The sequence below is a fragment of the Squalius cephalus genome, assembly GCF_949319135.1.
Source record: "Squalius cephalus genome assembly, chromosome: 11".
Classification (NCBI taxonomy): Eukaryota; Metazoa; Chordata; class Actinopteri; order Cypriniformes; family Leuciscidae; genus Squalius; species Squalius cephalus.
The window spans coordinates 22,454,090-22,478,437 of NC_137132.1; the positions used below are offsets into that span (position 1 = coordinate 22,454,090).

General features: G+C 35.1%; 2 protein-coding genes across 6 annotated transcripts in view; one reads left to right on the forward strand and one right to left on the reverse strand.

Annotated features, from left to right (window-relative positions):
• The first annotated feature begins 4,875 nt into the window (after positions 1-4,875).
• Positions 4,876-24,348, forward strand: part of LOC307166685 (NXPE family member 3-like) — a 54,632-nt gene continuing 35,159 nt past the window's right edge. Inside the window, exon 1 of the mRNA XM_079885194.1 lies at positions 4,876-4,915. Coding sequence (XP_079741320.1) covers positions 4,880-4,915 — 36 coding nt within the window. The 5' untranslated portion in view covers positions 4,876-4,879. The remainder of the gene's footprint in view (positions 4,916-24,348) is intronic.
• Positions 17,171-24,348, reverse strand: part of LOC307166688 (uncharacterized protein) — a 40,524-nt gene continuing 33,346 nt past the window's right edge. For 4 of the 5 annotated variants that reach the window (XR_013822673.1, XR_013822674.1, XR_013822675.1 and 1 more), the window contains 3 exons: positions 21,888-21,934; positions 21,726-21,812; positions 20,110-20,701 (listed from right to left, as the gene is read on the reverse strand). Coding sequence is in view for 1 of the 5 variants with exons in the window: in XM_079885197.1 (XP_079741323.1) it covers positions 17,664-17,795 (132 nt within the window). In the remaining 4 variants the exon portion in view is untranslated. Of the gene's footprint in view, positions 17,796-20,109; positions 20,702-21,725; positions 21,813-21,887; positions 21,935-24,348 lie in introns of those variants that run through there. The other variant, XM_079885197.1, reaches the window with a different exon arrangement.

A 24,348-nucleotide genomic window follows, 5' to 3' on the forward strand; every position in this document is an offset into this window, starting at 1 on the left:
GGTGGATGCTAGCGCAAATGGAGCTGGTGCTGTGCTTTTGCAAGAAGACGACCACGGCATGGATCATCCTGTGTGTTACTTCTCGAAGAAGTTTTTAAAACATCAACTGCATTATAGCACTATCGAAAAAGAAGCTTTAGCGCTATTATTATCTCTTCAGCACTTTGAAGTATATGTGGGTTCGAGTTCATTGCCAGTTAAAGTTTTTACCGATCATAATCCACTAACTTTTCTTGCAAAAATGCAGAACTCTAATCAGCGCATTATGCGGTGGGCATTGATTGTACAAGAGTTTAATATTGACATCTGTTATAAGAAAGGAAAAGAGAATGTGCTAGCAGATGCATTGTCACGCTCTGTATAGGAATGATGTTAACTCTTAGTGGAGGGGGTGTTACGGAATTATGTAATTCCGTATAATGTTTTGAGTTTGTATATTGTTTGCATTTGTATTTATTTTGTTATTGTTGTTTTTTGTGTGTGCTTATTTTGCTGCTTTGTTTTAGGATTACAATGAATAGCTGTGAGCTGGCTCCACCCCTTTACGTGGGTTTAAGACCGTGCTTCCGTTTACAGAGGACGAGTTGTTGCGATTCCGGGCCGGTCGCACTTCTCCTGGCTCCTCTCCAGCCGTCAGTCCCTTGTTGTAGCAGCTTATGTTAATTACTTTTTTTTGTCTTTGTTTTCAGTGGTGTTCTTTGTAGGGTTGACCTGCCCTTTTCTTTTGAAATCCTGTTCGTTCTGTTTTGTTAGAGTATGGAGGGTAATTTGTTGTAATTTTGATTTTGGGTACTTTGAGGGAAGTTAGTTGCTTATTTTATTTATTATCTGTTTTGTTTGTTAATTTGGGCCTTGGGTCTTCCTGAAGACTATAACACCTACTGTTTCTTTTTTTGTTTTGTTTTTTTTCCGTTACTTTATTTGAATACATCCAACTTTTAAATTGTTCAAATTTTTTTTGTCTTAATAAAACGTTTATCGTTTTTCTTGATTTTGAAGTCATTTGAGTCTTTTGGGTCTGACGACTGGGCGTGGGAGACATGTTTATTTATTTTATTCTTTTGTTACGATTAACCCTAGACGAATCGTAATTACATGTATGAATGAATGTGTGTGTGTGTCTGACCTCAGTGTGTTACCCTACTGTTCAGTGTAACATGCGCGGTCATCTACATATACACACACAGTGAACACTTATTCAGTTATTTACGTGACAATACCAACATGGCGCATGTAGTAGGCCTACGTCCGGACTCCATTCATACCCGTATTCATACTATATCCACCTTATTCTGCTCTAAACAATGGGCGCTGCCATAACGACGACTCCGGTTCCATACTTCCGGTTCGTAGCGCTTGACCTGTACTAGTAGCGAGAGAAGTTCAGTTTTAACGCTAACCACTCTAAACGTTTACTTTATTGAATGCATCTGATACGGAATCGGACATGGGCATTATCTCCTTCTTATCTTATGCTCGAAACACTCAGTTTCTAAAAAGTTTGAAATCTTCTTTGAATTGTTAAAACAAATAACAACAGCACATGAGGAGCTTGAACTCATTCTCTCGCTGCTAGTACAGGTCAAGCGCTACGAACGGAAGTAGGCAACCGGAGTCGTCGTCATGGCAGCGCGCATTGTTTAGACTGAGCAGAATAAGGTGGATAGAACGTACTTTTTTAACGGTCGCGAAGTACGTTCTAATTTAAATGTAGTACCTACTCACAAAGTATGCGATTTCGGACGCAGCCCACGGTGCTCTCAGTGCAGGCTGCAGCACGCAGAATCACGTGTCGAAATAAACAACACGAGGCATCAGCGATAGTTTTTATTACACCTCTAGAGGCCGCTCTTGTACTGCATGATGCCAGCAGACCCTTCTCAGCTCTCTCTTACTGTGTAATGAATGGCAGAGCGCGCTTCTCAGCCGCTCCAACAACGGACGCAACCAGGAAAAACTATCGATATGCATTTTTGCCGATAACGATAGTTCCACCAATCAACTATCGGTGCCGATTAATCGGCAAAACCGATGAATCGGTCGACCTATATTAATTATATAGCTTATAGTCTTGTTATATTAATTAGATAAGATTATTTGGATTGCTCTGGATTTTTGGATCTGGACTGGACTGCTTTTTGATTTTTGATTTGTTTGCTTTTTGTCTTTTTTTCCCTGGTAATGGAGCCAGCAAGAAAGAGGGAATCCTCCCCTGTCTGGGCTCAACAGAAGCATCATACCAGCTGGCACTGGCATTTGTATGTTCCCCTGCATCCTCTGTTCCTTGTGAAAGGATCTTTTCCAAGGCTGGAGAGATTTTGTCCGAGAAGAGGAATCGTCTAAACCCCAACAAACTTGAAATAATTCTGTTTCTCAATAAAAATCTATTGTAATCCTTCCTTCCAGACTATTCTGTTGCAGTTTACTTTATTACACTCCCTCCAACATAAGCACTGCACTCAACACAGTGTCACTGTTGTTGTTCATACTGTCACTATCCAAACAATTTATGAATAATTAATTAACTGTGTGTGACTCTGCACAAGTAAATTCAGACAGAGAAAGATACCCTACATATTTTATATTATACACAGGTAATGGACAAATGTCTGCTCATGTCTTTTTATAATTGCAAATGAAAGGTTACAGACTTTAACAGTGAGTACAAAATAAAAAAAATAAATATATTTATAAAAAAATGTTTTAATAAAATATACATTACACTAGTTCAGAATTAATTAATTTGTCTGCTATTTCTTTGCACATGTAGCTAAGTGTCACTAGTGAGCAATGCTGAATGAAGCTTCGAGTAATGAACCTTTGGCTGAAGCAATGGGTTGCGAGGTCTCAGTGATTCAGGAAGCCTCATTTTGCCTTCACTACTCATGTCAACTGCGAGAAGAGAGAACTGTACTCTTGCCTGCGCTTTTTTCACTCCTCCCCTCAATGCACCCGCCTACTCTCGAATACATTTCAGGCGAGGCTAGGTGCATCTCAAACAAGCCTAATGGGACACAGCTACTTTTGTAAGGGTATGGGCGTAACCGTCGGTGACATCACGCCCATGGCCTCTAGTCAACACACACATTAACCATTCAAGGAAATCGCCTTTGGACGATTACAAAAGCATATCTTCAAAATAACGCCTTCAAAAAATAAAATGGAGCTTGAAACTCGGGAACAATGTAAGTTATTTCTGAAAACTTCTTGGCATTTGTTTTTCTTCATGGACATAATATAAAAATAGTCTAATAGGGGAGAGCGGGGCACAACCTAACGCTTTTTGACTTTCTCAGTTTGTGCAAATCTACTTATGGTTCAGAGTATTTATTTTTCCCCACATTAATTTCCCACATGTCTAGTACAATTATGTGTTTTTGTTTTATTAATACAGTATATACTTTTTTCTTGATATACCCCGAAAGAATGGAAGTGAAATGTGACAACATGCCCCATAGGTGGGGTACATTGTGACATGTGTGGGGCACATTGTAACATAACATATGGCAGCTTAAAATGTTATCTGATCTAATAAAAAAAATATACAAAACAAACTAAAATATTTTCTAAATAAAATACAATTAAAAAACTTTTTCATATAAAATAATGGCAATTTTTAATAATTAAATAGAAACTCATTTTTGAGTTTTGACTACGAACACAGGAAAACACAGCTATACAACATAGTACAAAACATATAAATAATTAGTAATTTCTGGACATTGACTCTCAGTCTTTATTCACCTTTTTCTCACGTTTTCTCAATAAAATTAATAAAAGTATAGAATATAATAGCATATTTCTAATAGGGGCACATTGTAACACAGTGTTACAACATGCCCCGCCTGCACAACTGGGATTTAAACCCTGCTAGTGTCTTCTGCTAGTTAGCGAAACATTCAATAATTATCTCAACTGTTAAATAACATCTTGGAGATTAAAATAATATCAGATTTGTCTTATTTTAAATAAACACAAAAAATAGAGATGAAAAATTAACTTAAGTAAGAAATTTACTTTTGCTATGGTTTAATAAATGTCTATGGATATCTTCCAAAAAGAAAATAAGTTAGGCGGATTTTTTTTTTTCTATTTAGTGTTGATATGGCAACTAGTAAATAAACAAAGTTCCGTCATCCAAGCATGTGCGGAAGTATTTAAAACAAGCGTGTTACAACTAACCCCGCGTTAGGTTGTGCCCCGCGCTCCCCTATATAAATAATGTATAGCCTAGATTTAATGTATGCCTTAATAATGAATTTGGTTGGTGATCAGCAAACAATTATTAAAAAGAAAAAAAAAAAGGCTAAATCCCCATAGACACTGTTTGGACTGTTGTATTATCAGTGAACCTTTGGTGATTTGCTTACGTTTATCCATACGTAAAATATTATTTGTTTGGGGCAAAAATATTTGTGGTTGTTGATTGTTAAAATTGTATCGGTGCCACATGGCATATATCTTGCAATTTTACATTGTTGGTTTACTTAAAATAAATTAGCTCAGTCTTATTATTATTAACGCTATTTAATAATAAAATTAATTATAAACATTGAATGGGTCGTGTTAAGTTACATATGTGTAGCTATATTGTATAGGCCCAGGCGTTCTCAACCCTGGTCCTCGAGGGCCACTTTCCTGCAGAGTTTAGCTCCAACCTTGATCAAACTCACCTGTCTGTAGTTATCTCATAATCCTGAAGAGCTTAATTAGTTGGTTCAGGTGTGTTTGATTAGGGTTGGAGCTAAACTCTGCAGGAAAGTGGCCCTCCAGGACCAGGGTTGAGAACGCCTGCAATTTGTTCATAAAAAGTAAAGGGCTGTGACGACACAATGCTTTTATAGTTCACAGGAAAAGATCACATGTATGGAGGTTTTTTATGGGGTTGTGTCTACTGGTGATCATGAGTTGTCTGGTAAGTTCATTTAGCACAACTGCATCTTTTAATCAAACTAAATAATATGCCTATATGCTACAAGTGTATGTTTATATATATTTTTTCCAGTCGCATTGCTTCCCTTCTGAAAAAAATACAGAAATGCTACTGTTTTCACTACAAAACCATTACAAACCATCAGCCGTTAACCATTAAAACCATTAGCAATTCTTTAATGAGACTTTGCTTCTCAAATGATGATGCTAACTTCACAAGAGTGAGTTTGTCTTCTCGGGGAGTGGTTGTTCCTCAACCAGTTCTTCAGTTTCTCCAGCTTACAAGTGTAATGGACTCAGTTCAGTTTGTGTGAATGTAACTCTCTCTCTCTCTCTTTCTCTCTCTCTCTATAATTACTGCAATAAGACACAGGTGTTCGTTATTTGCACTTGACCTACTTATACCGCTCGTCTTGTTTATCTGGCCGTTTCTCATTATGCGTTCTTGTCTGTACTTGTGTAGCCTACTTGTGAAACGTCATCAGTCGCTGCCCAAGTACCAATTCAAAGTTCACATCTAGCCTCTTATACTGTTATCGTCTCAGGGCACATTGTTGATACAGAGGGAGTTCACTTTTTTTTTTTTTTTTTTACGTTTCTTCATTCGGATCCATTTGCGATCCAATCCATTCTGAATAAACAAACAACGCAGTTTACATGCTTCATCCTTGTTGCATTATTCACTAAGATAATAATTAATAAATGCACGCACAATTATCGTTAACTTGATAAATGTTGCAGATATGTTTTATGCACAAATGCCTTTCAACGTGCACAATTCAGAAGTAAATGAATGTGCAGCAATTTGTACAAATAGAGAGTCTGTAAGCCTACTATACGTGTTGTAGCCATTAAATAAGCTCATTCAGTTTCATTAAAATATATATATATATTTTTTTTATTATTATTTTCATCTATGTTGAATATAAAAAAGTTAACAGCATGAGTAAGATAGGATGCGCAATATATCGAGAGATATGGAGCGGGTCAGACATGATTTTGACCACGTAATTAAGATTTGCATTGTAGAAAGCCTTTCTTTAAAGTGAATTTCGTTTTGTATAAATTGTATCTTAATTTTAATATTTTTTTCATCAACCAATTGCCTGTATTTAATAAGCAAATATAGCAGACATTATAATCATGGAGGCGTCCGCGCGGTCACTTGCATTGCACGTGAACTGGAGCGCATCTCATCCTAACTTAACCGAAACTCAGTGTATGCCTTACAGACATGAGAAATATAGAAAGCTTGAAATGTCTTTAAACGAAACAATTCAAAACGAAAAGAAATAGGCAACTCTCTGATTATGTAATTATGTGCATTTCTCTATATAGGCGCGTTCACTACGGAGATGGCGATCGTCAGCTTAATCTTTGCAGCTGACACTTTTTATTAATAAAAATCAATGCATGTGCGTCACCGGATTTAAATGCACATCTTGCTTGTTGCACGCACACATATTATGTAGGCTACATATTACGAAATAACGAGATATTATGTTGAAATAATTAGGCTAATTATTAATTATCATCATTAATAAATCTATAAGAATATTTGATTGAATGCTGAATGTTGCTTGATCAATTGAATAAAATTAATACTTTAATTGTGATAATTAAAATAATTGATTATTAAATATAAGTGGCCTATGTTTGCTCATTTATTAATACTATTTGTATATAATATATCTAGCACCCCCTCAGCACCTGCGTTAAAAAAATCTCTGGCGCCGCCCCTGGTTATAACGGCACACGTATTAAAAAAATGGTCAGGTTTAAATCGGGCTTGGGTTCATAATTACAGTTAATGTGTCGGGCCGGGCGTGTGGTGGTAGTCAGATACCCATGCCATTAAAATGACTCATTTTCGTCTGTGTATAGGACCTGCAGCTGCAGCTGCCTATATACCTTCGCAGGTTCTACCATGCCGGTGACGTCATCGGAATTGCCAGCGTTCTTATATTAACAAACGCAATTTTTGTGTTGCTTAAAAAAAGAGCTATATTGATATTTTTAATTCAATTTTTTGTGTAATTTACTTTTAATTGTCATAAACAACACGTTATCAACGTTGATTATTTCAGTTCAGTTCATCTTTAAATGTTAAAGGAGAACTCGGCAACTCTAGCGAACTCTAGTCACTTCTTCGCTGATTTTCCCTTTTGTTGTCGCATGTTTTCCCCACGAGCTCCCCCTACAGCTGTGGGGGGGCGTATATTTCACAACACGGACGTAAAAAACTCACTTGCGGCGGCCTCCTCCCCCTCTCTACCGCTGCTCATGTGCGTTTGTTATGATCGGAGCAAGCCAACTGTATCGTGTGGAGCTATGTCTACCGAGGTGGGTAATCTGGTAATACATCATACATGCGTGTGTGTTTATGTCGAATTGCCTTAAAGCAATTCGTGTTTCGCGCTCGCGCTCGTTCTCGTTCTCGCTTCTCACGAGACTTCCAATTTCTGTCTTACCGGGGCGGCAGTCCCCAAGTTGCAAGGTTGGTTTTCCACCTGGGAACGCTGGGGGGAGCAGGGAAAGTCATCAATATCACCAGAATAGGTTGTTTAACCATCCAAATGATTTCTAGACAGTTTTATTACAGTTTTTCTCGATTGGTTTGGCTCATTTCTTGAAACCGAGATGACATTCTCAAAACCATAAGGTCATTTGGCCAAACAGTCTTACAGTTCTCAACATTATAGCTCACTAGCAAAATCAAATATCTTTCCCCAAACTCTTCTTCCATGGTTCAAAAGCAGATTCCTTTCCCATATAAAAGGTCAGTACAGTCAAAATAGCACAGGTCCTTCTCAATTGCCTTGGCACATGTGCATTCATTTAGTGCTTTTGTCAAAATAACCTGGATGGTTTAGCACAGGGGTGGGCAAACTTTTTGGCTCAAGGGCCACACTGGGTTTCAAAATTTGCCAGGGGGCCGGCCCAGCAGATTATGAAACAAATCTCATGAAAGTGCGTATCTATACCACAAATTTTATTTCTCGTGCCATTTATACGCCAAAAATGTTTTTTTTTTTTTTTTGCATGCATGCTACGCACTGTAAACCCCTTGGTTAGGATTAGGGGTGCAGAGTGCGTGCCTATTACACGCCATAAAGTGCGTATCATATGCACGCGAAAACTGCGTATCATAAGCACTACAAATACAATTAGTGGTATTCGCTTCATGAGATCTGGCTGAGCAAACACATTTATGTTGTGGCAACGTCTGCCCGAAATTCAACAACTGAGAGAGACATTATGACAATACTGTTGGATGTCCCCCATTTAGCATGTTATGTTTTGAGGTTAATTTTTAATTAGTCAGATGTTAGATAATTATTGCCTATATAGGCCTACTTTTAAAATATTGTTTATCCTTATTATTATTTAATGGGCCTAACAGTAAATTAGAAACAAAACACCTGCAAGTGTAACTTACACTTAGAAGAGTAAAAATGACAGAAGGTTACATTAATTCAACTTTATTAAAACTGCATAGGCAATCAATTTGCACTTCCAAAAGTCATACATTTGTGGAAAAAAAAACGAAATAAATGAATATACAAATTTATTTTAAGAATAATAAAATAAAACATAAAAAGCAAAGGCAGATCAGAACATTTAATGAACAAAAACGGGTTCTGTACATGGCAGACAGGGGAGCGTAGTCGAAAGCCGGACGATAAGGTCGGTAAACGGAATCAGTCAGGATACATCCACAAATCCAGAGGAGCAAAGAAACTAAATAGCAGACAAAGGAAAAACTAAACAGGTGTGCAAGCGGTTACCAAACATTCTTTTCTCTGTGAGTTTCCAAAAAAGGAAAAAACATTAACGTGCAACCCGTGCAACAAGTCTGCATATATATATATATATATATAATCACTGTGTTTGTTCAGGAATCTTCCAATGCAAGCCACCTATGTTGATCTAAGAAGGGACTTGGAAGATGCTTAGTCATGAATGGTGTGTGTGTTTTGTGCTGACTAAGTCACAGTCGATGGGGTTACATTGTAAATTTTGTAATTTATTGAAGCGCTCCCACTTCAGATCTATCCATTTTTTTTCCCCCTGTTATTAGTGGTATTTTGATAAATCAGGGACCCTCTGATTTTCCAACCACCCTAATAACAATCAGAAAGTTTAAACATTTTGAAATTTAATAGCAGGTCTGTCTCTGCTTTATAATTTGCATCATCGATTTGTGACTGTAGCCATTCATATGTACAGTATATGCTTTCCCATGAGTGTTGTGAATAGTGTTTGCTATGTGTGTCTGTGTTAGACTGTCATCATGGGATCAGCTTTACCATCCTATGTGTGTGAAGCTATCTGGATATGTCAGTGTGAAGATGGACAATAGATCTTTAGTGAAGTGACACTTTTGGACTCTATGTTATCTTTAGCTTATGATGTGTATAGTGTTTAGATAGATTTGATCTATTCCAGGTGATGATGCTGTGAGGGTGTAGTGATGGAGGTGTTCCGTGTTCATGTCTAGGAGATGGGTGGAATCTAATCTATAACAATTGTGTTGCAAATTTAGTTCCAGTTCTATACTGGGAGGCCATACTTATGCAATGGTGTGCCACTGTTAGATGTGAATGGCCTCTTTGAAGTGTCTTTTCACCCATCTCCTGAGTCTCAGGTTATGTTCTAATAATTCCACTGTCCTGGCTTTGATCCAGGTGGGGTCACACCCGTCCTAGCATCCAGCCTCCAAGGAATTGCAGTAGTAAACCTGAGACAGAAACAAATGCAGAGCGAACCATGGTTAATTCTGATAGCTTCATATTCAGACTGAAGCTATTCTGTGGAATTCTTTTACTTGCTCCATTATCATGTCCATTGCAATTTTAATTCCAGTTGTCACATGAAACCGAGTTTCATTGACCAGGTCTGAATGATTGCTGTTGTTTCAGTGCAGTGTCTGACACCTAAAGCTGCTCTTGCAGTTGAGCCTTCACAGTCTGCTGTGTCATATGAGCATTAGAGAGCCCAGTTCTGATGGGGAAATTTTCTGGATTAATCATAGTTTTTATCTCTCCTATTGTCATGAGATCAAATGGGTCAATACCCATGGCTTTACTTCAAGTTGCTCTCATTACAGCCAGATCTGTGGGCAGAAATTAGTTCACCTGTTTCGGCATTGTCTGCTTAGCATTTGCTGTGGTGTGTTTCTGTAACCCATTAGTAGGAATTAACCCCGGAAAAAGAAAAGGAGAAAAAATATCTAATTGGGTCTGAGCTCACCAAATACATATAATCACAACTTATAATAGTAACTGGAGTCCTGGACTGGGGGTCTCACACCTTGCATAAATCAAAAGAAAGTAAATGGTTGTCATAGTAGGCCTACTAACTGGGAAAAATGGGAAAAAAAATTAAACCAATGATTAAAATAAATGTGAAATAAAATGAATTAATGAATAATAATAAAATGAATGAATGAATGAAACAATCAGTTCACTGAACAGTAACTGTATTCACTGAAATTTCTTTCACTTCAATTCAACATGCATGTAGGCCTATCACTTTGCACACATCACCCTCACTGCACGAATCCAACACAATCACAGAGCACCGAGACAATCCAAACTAAAGCAATAAAACAGTTCGGATATCTATTTAGAAAAATATTGATGACAATGGATCAGATTAACGATAGCCACACATGTGGCAGGCTCACATCTATCTCTTCAATGAGCTGGCGCGCATGTGACGACAGCATCCATCACGAAATGCATAAAACATTCATAACTTTTAAACTTACAACATTATTCCCATAACATAAATGTGCAAACAGGTTTAACATACAGCATAAACTCTTTACATGTGTTGTATTTCACACTTTATTGGCCTACTCTATTATGAACAGCATTAACCATCCACATTTTCTTATATTAACAAACACATACTTTAACATCATTTCTGAAAATATGAAACAATTGTGACTTACCTAATGCAATAAAACAGTTCAAAAACGTTAGGGGTGGGCTAAGGGGGCTGGAGCCCCGAATGTTTTCAGTAAAGCCCCGAATGTTTTTATTACCATGCCTTGTAGTAGGCAACACACCATCACTGTTATATTTGATACATTAGTTTCATAAGATTATTTATTCAATTTGTAAGTGCCGTGTAAATGCATGTGCAGGGGCGGCTGGCCAATAGAGGGCACTAGGGTGCCGTCCCCCCATGAGCCAGTTTAAGAGCCACAAGCAATCAATAAATAAGTAAATACATACATAAATTATGTATACAAATTGGCAATATTTTTGTGTTTGAGATATTAATATGTGAAAAATATGACAGAAATTCAAAATTCACTGCTTTTTCTTGCGATAAAGGGAAGCAGTGCGCGCGAGGCTTCTCTCGGAGCTGGTACACTAGAAAGGCCTGACTAGCTGGATGCGGTCATGCTAATGCCTTATTTTGCTTTCCATTCTTACTTTTTAAAACAACGGGGACAGATCCAGCAAGGACAGTTACCGGAGTGAGGGATATGAAGCACCTGTCTGAGAAAGTAACTAACGTTAAACCGTTTGAATTCAATTTCAAATGCAAATGGAAAGTTTGTGCAGTATGTTTGTTTTTGTGTAAGAATGCCTTAACCTTTTAATATTGGTTTAATATTAACCTTCTAAAACCTTTTTCACAGAGCACTGGTATCCTGCAGTTTGTATTGTGTTTGGGTGGTTATTAATAATAATAATAATGATGATTTTTATTTATATAGGCCTAGCGCCTTTCCAACACCCATGTTGCTTTATAAAGATAGGGCAGTGGTTCTCAAACTAGGGTACGTGAGGTAACAGAAGGGGGTAGCCTACTCAAACAATGCTGAATTTTGCCGTTCATTCAATTCTACTCCACCTTAAAATAACATTAAAACATAGCATATTTCTAGCAGGTAAAATTCAGTAAATAGGCTACGTGACATCCGATCAAATTACCTCATATTTTGCGGTCAAAACTAACTGCATTCACACAAGCAGTGAGCATATGATATGTTTCGAACATATCAGTTACTGATACATATCATATCAGAACAAATATAGACACATACACAGATCTATGTGATCTCTTCAAGAGACAAACTCTCTTCGATACAAAAACATAACCTGTGGGAGTTCCTGTGTTTAATGTTGATCACATTATATGACTATCCACACGATTTCTAATGTGACATTGATTTTATATAACAGTTCAACAAACGATATATTAATATTAAGTGATGTTCATTTTAAACACAGGATTGTCCGTATTTTTTGCAACAAAACAATAGTTCCAACGAGAGCCACAGCAGTGTTTGTGAACGGATCTGCGGCTTTGAACAAATCGTAAGAGTCAATGATTCATTCATAATTACAGCCACTTGCTTTTAGCTTGACGTCGTCATAATCAGATTCTAGTCAGAATTGGCTGCTGAGTTTTTGATTGACAGCTTCTTGACCTGGAAGTGAAGACACCAGTGTTGTGCTTACAAGTGTGGATGTGTGTGTCTGTAAGCGCAGCTTTCTATTTTATTTTAGTGATATAAAGTTATGTTTGTTTTTGAATTTTATCTGTATTTACCTGCTACTAGGCTACTACTTTGTCGACAGATGCTTTTAGGAGCGCAAGAGATCTATTCAGTCTATTTAGGTATAATTGTACATTAAAGTAAAATATTGTATAATGTCCAATGTTTTCAGAGAATATTTGTTTATTCTGGATGATTCTTTTGCATGTTAGGCTCTGATTAGGTTGTGCTGTTACAATTTAAAGATAATACTATTATACGTGTTTATTCAGCCATCAAGAAAGTCTTACTTCAACCAGGTAATCAAGTTTGGCAACCATGGCCATCACACTACTCATTGTAAGCATATGCATTTACACCATCAAAATTAATGATCACTTAATAAGAGGAATTTATACAATATAAAAATTACAATCGTGGCTTGCTGTCAGATGATACAGACTTCTAAGTGCATTTCATTACATATTTCACACAAAGAATGTTCTTGTTGCCATTTTTTTTTATCATGCCGATCATTTTATTTAGTTATTTAATTTAGTTAATATTATCATCTAACATTTCAAACTGTAAATATATTTTAACAATCATCAACAGTTTCAATTGTGAAATATAAAACCAGTTGAATGAATTCAAATAAATTTACATTCTTTATTGTCACTAAAGCATATACACAAGTATCAAAGTGAAAGTCTTGGATGCAATTATGTTGTGACAGGAAAGACCAGAATCCACAAAACATTAAATTCATAATATACATGCAATGCACAGCATTATCATGATAGGCTACATTACTATACAAAATGCACAATTACAAATACATATTTAAAATTCATATACATGTGCAATGATGTATTGTACAATAATTTAAAACATTATCGAGTCTTCTTCACTGATTTGTTCTGGTGATTGGTTTGTAGTGATCTAAGCTAATCATATGACTGTTAGTTCTACAGTGTTAAATACTTTTTGGGTAAATATATATGACCTGAGCATCCTTAGTCTGCATTTCTCAGTACATTTAATGTTGAAAATACCTATTACATAAATATTTCTATCACATTAGAAAAAGGTTTCACAACAATGGCCATCATTAGGGCAGTACAACCGGTGCGACCGTGTCCCGTGCTTGAGGGGACCCCACCTCGAAAGAGAATGCAACCTGGGGAGAGATAGCTCACAAGCAAATCTCAACCCGAGGCACTCTCATGTGTTACACAGCCCCTCCCCACTCAAATGATTTTACTGTGTGGTAAACACTATGCAAGCCGATAAACACACCTCCACGATTTCAACACTTCAATGTGAATATGGAGAAATTAAGGCTAATACGGGGCAGGGGAGGTCTGTTTATTATAACATTCACCTCAACTCTCTTCATGTCTAATCCCTCAGAACTAGAAATTCTTCCATATGCTCTCAGGTTGGAAGTGGCCACCGGGATGACTTTTGTTAAAAAAAACCCCAGAAAACTTCAGAAGTGTAAATGAAAACTCTGGACCTCATCGAATCTTACCGACTCACAGAAAAACAAACAATTTGTGAGAAATCAAGATTACCAAAAAAAAAAAAAAAAAACACAAAATATAATCCACATCTTCTCTGAGGTGAATAGCCTATACTTGTTGTGTTTGACATACTGTAAGTCGGCCTAGGCTAGTTTTCGGGCTCTCATCTCATATAAATGTACAACAAAGGGAGTTCCCTTTTGCAAGCTTTTTCAGATATCTCCATTCCTCCCAGGTCACAAAAGTCCTCCCGGTGGCCACTTCCAACCTGAGAGCATATGGAAGAATTTCTAGTTCTGAGGGATTAGATGTGAAGAGAGTTGAGGTGAATGTTATAATAAACAGACCTCCTCCCCTGCCCTGTAGGCCTATTAGCCTTAATTTCTTCATATTCACATTGAAGTGTTGAAATCGTGGAGGTGTGTTTATCGGCTTGCATAGTGTTTACCACACAGTAAAATCATTTGAGTGGGGAGGGGCTGTGTAACACATGAGAGTGCCTCGGGTTGAGATTTGCTTGTGAGCTATCTCTCCCCAGGTTGCATTCTCTTTCGAGGTGGGGTCCCCTCAAGCACGGGACACGGTCGCACCGGTTGTACTGCCCTAATGATGGCCATTGTTGTGAAACCTTTTTCTAATGTGATAGAAATATTTATGTAATAGGTATTTTCAACATTAAATGTACTGAGAAATGCAGACTAAGGATGCTCAGGTCATATATACTTACCCAAAATGTATTTAACACTGTAGAACTAACAGTCATATGATTAGCTTAGATCATTACAAACCAATCACCAGACCAAATCACAGTAAAGACTCGAGTGACATTGATTTTTATTCAGCTATATGATTTAAATGTACATGTATCTTTCTATTTAGGATACTCATTTGGTTATTGTGATCAGTGATCTCCCGGCCGTGAATAAAATTTGTCATGTCAGGTATATGCTGCGCAGCTGAAAAATAGATTCTACGCTCAAAAGTCAACAACAGAAACATCTACAGTATGTGGGATTGAGGTAGTAATAGAAGTACTAAAGATTCTACGCTCAAAAGACAACAAAAGAAACAGCTCAAGTGTGATTGAGGTATAGTAGCTTCTTGACGGGACGCCGTCACCATACTTCAGGGAAGTATTGTAAGTATTCAGGGATTTCAGGGAATTATCTCGAGATACTGTAGTTATTATTTTTAACAACTGGAAGTTGTTTAAATTGTCCGTGGTGAAGAAGTCAGATTTAGTAGTAGAAAGGGGTCACTTGCGCTTCAGCCTGGTTGGTGCTCACGGAACAGGACACAGAAATCAAAAGAGGTCTAGCTAGGACCAAGGAGCAGGACCGGAGCACACCACGTTTTAACCCTTTAAGGTACGCACCATGAAAAAAGCAAAGGAAAAATTATTTCTTTGCATTTTTTATTCAATTATGATAACAATAACAATCAAATTTTTTTTTTAAAATTAGATCCTACAGTATTTTAGATACAGTCCTCTACCAAACGGTTGAGATGTCTGTTCATAATAAAAGAACAAAATTCAGAAGTCATATTAAGTGCAATTTCTTGACCAATAAAAAATCTGATGGCTGCTATTGATGGCTCCAAACATATCAAGTGTGTGCGTGCGTGTGTGTGTGTGCGTGTGTGTGCGTGTGTGTGTGCGTGCGTGTGTGTGTAAAACTTCACCCAAGATTTGATTAGTACAGAGCCCCCCCTAGTCCCACTTTGTCAAAAAAAGATAGTAACGAGATACTATCTTGAGGCCACGAGTTAGTATCCTGAGGCCACGAGTTAGTATCCTGAGGCCACGAGTTAGTATCCTGAGGCCACGAGTTAGTATCCTGAGGCCACGAGTTAGTATCCTGAGGCCACGAGATAGTTATACGTTTTTTTTTTGACAAAGTGGGACTAGGGGGGGCTCCGTAATAAATGCCATTATTTTATATGAAAAAGTTAATAATTGTATTTTATTTAGAAAATATTTTAGTCTGTCTTGTATATTTTTTTTATTAGATCAGATAACATTTTAAGCTGTTTTATGGTCATGTTACAATGTGCCCCTCACATGTTACAATGTACCCCACCTATGGGGCATGTTGTCACATTTCACCTCCATTCTTTCAGGGTATATCAAGAAAAAAAGTATATACTGTAGCCTATTAATAAAACAAAACCACATCATTGTACTAGACATGTGGGAAATTAATGTGGGAAAAAATAAATACTCTGAACCATAAGTAGATTTACACAAACTGAGAAAGTCAAAAAGTGTTACTTTGTGCCCGCTCTCCCAGAAATGGTGAAAAAATTATATTGATCAAATATTTTTCATCAAATATGTAATTGAATAATATTAAATTAATCATTTTAACAACACTAACCCTTTTGTTCATTGTAAATAGCTAATTTTACCAACATTAGCTAATTTTACCAACATTAGCTAGCTTCTCTACCATAAAATGACAACTCAACCGTTTGGTCGAGCATGTTTTGAAAAAATTGTTTGACCCTTATAAGACTTATTTTTGTTTAATTAAGTTACATAATTCTGTTTAACAACTCCTCTGAAACAATAATATGTCAACAAAATAGTTTTACCTTTAAAAGTCCCGCCGATATGCGTCATCAAAGGATGAGTAAATTTTCGCTGTGTCACGTGCTGTTTGAAGGAACACTGAAAAGGCATGCTGCTCACAGACACAGTGCCATCTAGTGGATTTTTTTAGCATTGCACAACTACACCAAACGATAGAGATGGCTCATTCAGGTTGAGTTAAGCTTGATGCATTTTTCAATTAAATATACCCCTGGTTTCACAGACAGGGCTTAAGACTAGTCCTAGACTAAAATGTAAGTCTGAGCTGTTTCCACTGAAATAAACTTGCACTGACTGATCTTAAAAATATATCAGTGCCTTTTTAGTTTTAAGATGCACATCGGTAATGTTTTTTTCTAAGCATGTTTATAAAAATTACTTAAATGTCCTAATTGATCTATGGTCTAATCCTGGCTTAGTCTAAGCCCTGTCTATGAAACCGGGCCATAGTGACTTAAAGTGTGGTCTACCAAACGGTTGAGTAGTACCTTAACCTAAGTGATTTTTATTATTATTATTAGGTTGTATTTGTATTAAGAATTTCCACGACACTAGCAATAACATTATTATTATTAAATATTATCTTAATCCTACTTCACAATATAGACAGAACATAATGATTGTTTATAAAATGTTTAATACATAAATATAAAATATGAGCACAGACATTACTGGACAAACAGATTTGCTTGAAAAAAGGAATATTGTCTTTCATCAATCAATCAATCAAATAAATTAATTATTAATTAGTTTCCTCTAACCTTTAATGCAATGTAACTGAATGTCTATAAGAATTTGTAAAATAAGTTAGCCTAATGTTTAAAACAGTACACCACTGGGCAAATAGAGACTTATAACTTAAAACAAAGGAATATTGTCTTTCATGAAAATCCAATAACAATCAATTTCATTCAACATGTAACTGAATGTTACTGAATATTTATAATATTTAGACAATAAGATAATGTTTAAAACAGGACATTACTTTTTAACATCACATATTTATATGGAATTTTGGTTTTGGCATTATGGCACATTAAATACTTTTCAATGAATGTTAGGGTGTTTCTCGACTTTGAAGTTTCAAGGTTGAAGATTAAGTATACTGACATTACAACAATAGAGCCATGGTCACATCATCAACTTCACAGACCTTCTCCCCTTCCATCATTATTTGTAAAAGAGACTCTGCATCCAAGGCACATCCATTTATATACAGTGCAGGGTTGGGTGTATGTGGTTCCTAAACAAGGAGAGAATAATGTTGTATATTCAATATAACCATATTAACAGGCACATCATTTCTGCAAATATTTGCTTTGAAATACAATTCTACTCACAACTGAGGGGACTTTAAAGGAGAAGTTCACTTTTAAAATGAAAATTCTGTCATCATATACTCACCCTCATGTTGTTTCAAAGCTGTATGAATTTCTTTCTTATGCTGAACAGAAAGGAAGATATTTAGAAGAACATCAGTAACCAGACAGTTTTTGGGTCCCAATGACTTCCATAGTAGGAAAAAAATATACTATGGAAGTCATTGGGACCCAAAAAATTTCTGGTTACTGATATTCTTCTAAATATCTTCCTTTCTGTTCAGCAGAAGAAAGAAATTCATACAGCTTTGAAACAACATGAGGGTGAGTATATGATGACAGAATTTTCATTTTAAAAGTGAACTTCTCCTTTAAGGGCTGGCTATTTTCCTCCTGGTCGGCAGGTGGCGCCTCTCATTCATTATGCCTGATGTGTCACACCTGTGTCTTGCCCTATTTAAGTGGGTTTGTGCCATGCTTTGTTCACATTTATGGTCAGTTTTTACGGGTCCCACTCCCAGCACACATTGGCATCTAAGGGAATGAGATGGCAGATACTTTAGCTAAAAATGGGTTGAAAGTAGTGGTGGGCAGATCGAGGCTTCGTGAAACAATGAAACAGTTGAAGCAAATGTGCCATATTGTGTTGAGGCCCCTATGGTTGAGGCTTCGAAACAATCCGACACCCATCTCAACGGTGACACCTAGTGGTCACTTGCAGGTGTTGATCTGAAACAACCTTGACAACAAGCCATTAAAAAAAGTTTTTTATTGTATTTTTCTAATGTGAAGCTTGTAACCTGTAGGTTCCTCACTGTGCATGTTATTTTGGTCATGAAAAATGAATATTAATAGAAGAAATCAAGCCACAATTTCTCACTTTTTTATAGATTTTTATTCAAAAATATTAATTTATCTGCTGTGGAAGGACTCTACTTTTTTTTTTTTTTACAGATAATTTCTCCAGCCTTTGAAAAAAATCCTCTCACAAGGGACACTTGTTGCTGGCATGCAAATTAGCAAGGACATACAAAAAATTATATTTCAAACAATGCATACCTTGCTTAGATGGCCCAGCAGTGTCAGTAGCAGGCCTAGGTGCAGGGGGAATGCTACTGTTATGAATGCTCCGAGACACGAAGATTGATCCAAACGCAGCTTTATTAAATAAGGGTAATCCAAACTCGTAATCCAGTAAACAGGCAGTGGTCAAGGCAGGCAGCAATAAACAGAGTCCAATAAACAATTAGTGATGTTACGACTGACACCGACGCTCCGAACCTTGCTTCCCCAGGTGAAAAAAAAGTGCACTAAAATACATTTTATTTAAGTGCACTTAGTACACTTCCATAATACACTTTCATAATGTACTTAAAGTGCTCTATTTTCGACACACTTATTTTACACTTAATATACTAAAAGCTTATCTTTAGTACTGCTTAATATAAACTTAAAATCATCTTAGTGTACTCAATTGTGCTTTTTTGAGACACACTGAAGATGAATTTAAGTGTATTTTAAATATACTATTTCATATTTTTAAAAAATGTATTTTGTTACCACTTTAAGTATAATTGAAATCATCTTTAAATACAATAATAAACTATTTAAATTATAATAATAATAATATTAAATTATATACAAATTATACTTAGAATGTATTCCTAGATTAAAAAAGTGCACTAAAATACATTTTATTACACTTCCATAATACACTTTCATAATGTACTTAAAGTGCTCTATTTTCGACACACTTATTTTGCACTTAATATACTAAAAGCTTACCTTTAGTACTGCTTAATATAAACTTAAGATCATCTTAGTGTACTCAACTGTGCTATTTTGAGACACACTGAAGATGAACTAAAGTGTATTTTTAATATACTATTTCAGATTTTAAAAAAAATGTATTTTGTTACTACTTTTAGTAAAACTGAAACCATCTTTAATGCGTTTTAAATACACTTATAAATTACTTAAAATATAATAATAATATATAATAAATATATACACATTATATTTATAATGTATTCCTAGGTTTAAACAAGTGCACTAAAATACACTTAATTAGTACATTTCCATAATGTACTTAAAGTGCTCTATTTTCGCGCACATATTTGGTACTTAATATACTAAAAGCTTATCTTTAGTACTTCTTAAGATAAACTTAAAGATCATCTTAGTGTACTCAACTGTGCTATTTTGAGACACATTGAAGATGAACTAAAATATGCTTTTAACATACTATTTAATTTATTTTATTTTGTTACCCCTTTTAGTACAATTGAACCCATCTTTAATGCATTTTTAAATACACTTATAAATTATTTAAAATGTAAGAATATACAAATCATATTTATGTATTGCTCACATATGTTTTATATAGTAAATAATTTCAAATATGTTTTAACTATGTTAACAGTACCTTTATAAAACATAATTAAATATGTTAATGGTGTATTAAAACACACAGTAAAAAAATATTTGTATAAAAAACACACTTTGAAAGCTACTAAACTTTAATGTATTACCCAGTGTACATCAGTACAGCAGCATAATGTAAACTGTAAAAAAAATACATTAACATAAAATACAGTGATCTGCAGAGGTATTATAAACAACTACAAAAAAACTAACTTCAATAAACCCAACTAGTCAATAAAGTGCAGTCATTATTATCTGCAAACAGTTACAGTACTGTTACAACTCAAACCATCTTCATCCTTCAAGTGAATTGGAGTGATTGGTCTTTGAGTTTGCCTCGTTGTTGCATTTCCTTCGAATCAGTGCTCGCACCTCAGACGTGTTGGAAATTGTTTGATCACAGTGTCTATGAAAGGGGAAAAAGATGAGTTTATTTTTATATTAAAGCAAAATTAACCTCTGTTAAAAAAGTAACTGTTCCCTTTCAAAAGGGAATTTGCACTGCTTCGATGATTCTATTGGGGAACGATGTTCTCTAGACGCCTCTTTAATTCTTTTGAGTCGCACTAGTAGTGTCATAGGCTGTCGCCAGTCAAATTCTATTGCCGTGATTTCAAACACCGGTTCACATGGAGGGTGTTCCTCATAGCGACATCAATGCAGTGTCTCATTCCCTGTTCTCAGGGAACAGAGGTCGTAACCTAGATGTTTTTTTATTACAACACAGTATGATGTTTTGACATTTCTCTCTGTTGTACATACAAGGTGAAAAAGACATACTGTTAAATGTATTATAAATGCATTAAAGTATATTTGTCTTGTACTAAAAACATACTTAAGTACATATTTATTACATTTAATAGTAAGTCTTTTCACCTGGTAAAAATGGAATTCTTTAACATGGCATGTAATGCTTAGTTCATTTATTTTAACAGTAGACATTTCAATATAAAAATGTTAATGTAGTTCAGAAAAGGAGTTAATAAAATATCTCTTGAACAACTGTGAAGTCTACATGGTATGTCACTGTATCACAGCAAAAAAGGGCAATTTAGGCTAACTGTTTAACTGAAAAAGTATACCCAGCCAACAAGAATAATAATTATAATGTTCAACAAATGCTAATCTTGTTTTAGTCAGCCCCCTTTGACTTTAAGAGCAATAGTTTTGTTTTGTTTTTTTAAAAATACGTACAGAAACACATACACTCTTCAAAGAGTTAAGGAAATTAGAAGTAGTGCAAAATATTGTAAGCCAGGACAAGTGACTTGCAGCTGTCCCAAAAAAAAAAAACAATTAAATAAACAGATTTTTACATGAATGAACACAAATTAGGCTAGACTAGGAAACTAGGAAAAAATGTTAGAAAAAACTAGGACAAAAACTAAACCGTGAGCTATTTATTTATGCAAACAGCAACTAAAACTTACCAGTAACTTCTGATAGCAGTCTCTTCATCTCTTCGAGATTCGACTTGAAAAGCTTGGCTCTGATTGGTCAAATTGAATGTAGCTGATCTGAAAAAGACGTGCTGTTACACAGAGTCAAAAATACGACTGGCAAAGTAAACGTAAATGTATTACAAATCTTACCTAGAATCACAACATAATGAGGTTCCAAATGTCACACGTCATGCAAACTTGAAGATGGAGGAAAAAATAAAAACAACACTAACAGTTACGCTTTCTATTAACGTTAGAAAAAAAATCTAAATACTGTCATGATCACTCATTAAGTAGTTGCAAAACATTTAAGAATTCCGTTAATCTTAGAAAGAAAAACTGAGATATCGTAGGCTAATGAAACCTGAGAGATTTAACTTATCCCTCTGATGAACGATTTACCTGTTCACGTTTGAAAAAGTGAATCGCAAAAAACGTCACCTAATCCATATGAATCGCGTGGTTTCCTCCAAGTCCTCTAAAGAAACACGATCGCTCCAGTTTAATCTAATTTAATCTCCAGACTTAATCTAAATTATTAGAAATATAATCACATTCAATGAACGCACATCAAGCTCTGAGTGAGTGAGGTGTGAGCTCATAAATCATAATTTTCACAAGAACCAATCACAGACGTTCAACGGCTCTAGAACCAATCAGGATTAGTCAGGTGTGTTATTCTTGTTTTTCAAATTTAAACAAGTACAACATATTTTTGAACAACATTTAAACATCTTTGGAAAATGTATCTATATTGATTTTTAAATAATATGATGTTGATATCCTTGTGGGAATTTCAGTAGTAAAAACATATCATGTAATGGACAACAGCCCTTTACAAGTAGCCTACAAACAAGTAAAAGTGAACAACATTCATTTTAAGTGCTTATTGCAATGCTTAATAATAGTTGACAAATGTTTATAATACATTAGAAGTTGGTACATTATACAAAAAATCTAAAATATTAAAATGGTAAAATCATAAATATTACAAATATATTGCACTAGGCCTAAGTGTTTAAAGTACTTACACTAAAAGCTTAATCATTTAGCTATGTTCTTACACAAGTTACACAAATGTACTTTAATTAAGAGCAACATAAGTATGTTTTCTTTAAATACACTAAAACTTCACACAAACGGTATATTGTGTTTAGCATATTTCTTAAACTAAGCATATTTATTACCAATCTACTTGTGCACTTTTTTAGAAATATATTAAAAGTATGCTTGTGTTTAGCATATTTCTTAAAAGTATAATTAAGCATATATTTATTACCAATGTACTTGTAGTGCATTTGTTAGAAATATATTAAAATGATGCTTGTGTTTATCATATTTATTTAAAGTATAATTAAGCATATATTTATTACCAGTGTATTTCTAGTATACTTTTTAGAAATATATTAAAATACAATTCAATGTATTTTTATGCACTTCAAATAAGCATGTTGGTAATACAAATGTCTTATACTATTTGTATTTCAAGTATATTTTTAATATATTTAATACTACGTCTTTTTCACCTTATCTGAATACACTTAAAATCAATTTAAGAATTAGTAATATTTAGTTTATTTTTATAAAGTGTACTTAAATAGCACTTTTGGGAAAATTTAATTTTTGACTATTACATTTTGAATATATTTTAAGTAAAATCAATTTAATTTAAACTTATGATAGCTATCTTAAAGTGCACTAACAATGAACTATTTTTAATGTGTTAAAATTGTACTTGTAAGAAATACACTAATAAAACACTTCTGTGTATTTTTTCAATAGTATATCTTTTTTCTTATGCACTAAAAATACATTTAAAATATCAATGTTATTTAGTATATTTTCGCAATTACACTTAAGTACTAAAGTAAAAATATACTTTTTATTAGTGTATTTATAGTGTATAATTTTTACATTTTTCTTTAGCACAAAAAATAAGAATGTACTACAAATGTACTTGTATTTAAGTGTTTTTTTAGTGCACTCAAGTACACTTTTTTTTCACCTGGGTCAAACTCGAACGGTCCTTGCAATTATCCACTGCTTCAGAGCTTGTATCATTATGTCACTAGTCACGAGAAAATAGGCTTGTTTGAGATGAGCAAAATCTGCGCAGAATCGATCACCGGTGATCAGCGCGAGATGCATGCCGGTTAGAAATGTGTCCGAGTGCGGTCCGCCTTGCTCTGATGTCATGCTGACGTATGTCAAAAATCTCTCGCGAGCGCAAGGCGCACCTGTCGGATTCTGCAGTCGAGCGCAGTTGCTCTCCACTGACTGCGCAGATCAAAAGCATGATGGGAAACGACTTGCTGACGACACAGCTTAATGCTGATTGGTTTAAACAACCGTGATGTATTGTTCTCTTTTAAAATGTTTGATTTTAAAACTCTGATATCATGTTTTATGTGTATACTGTACGTTATGTGTGAATATTCCCAAACTATCTAACAGTGCGACCACTATGGGTTATGCAATGTAATTTTTATAAAAATAAAAAAATAAATAAAAAAACATGTCTGTATTAAAGAAAAAAAGACTGATAAACATGTATTTGGAATGGAATTAAATAAGTAGGCTACTTTGGGTGTCTTGTTCATTATATTTACTT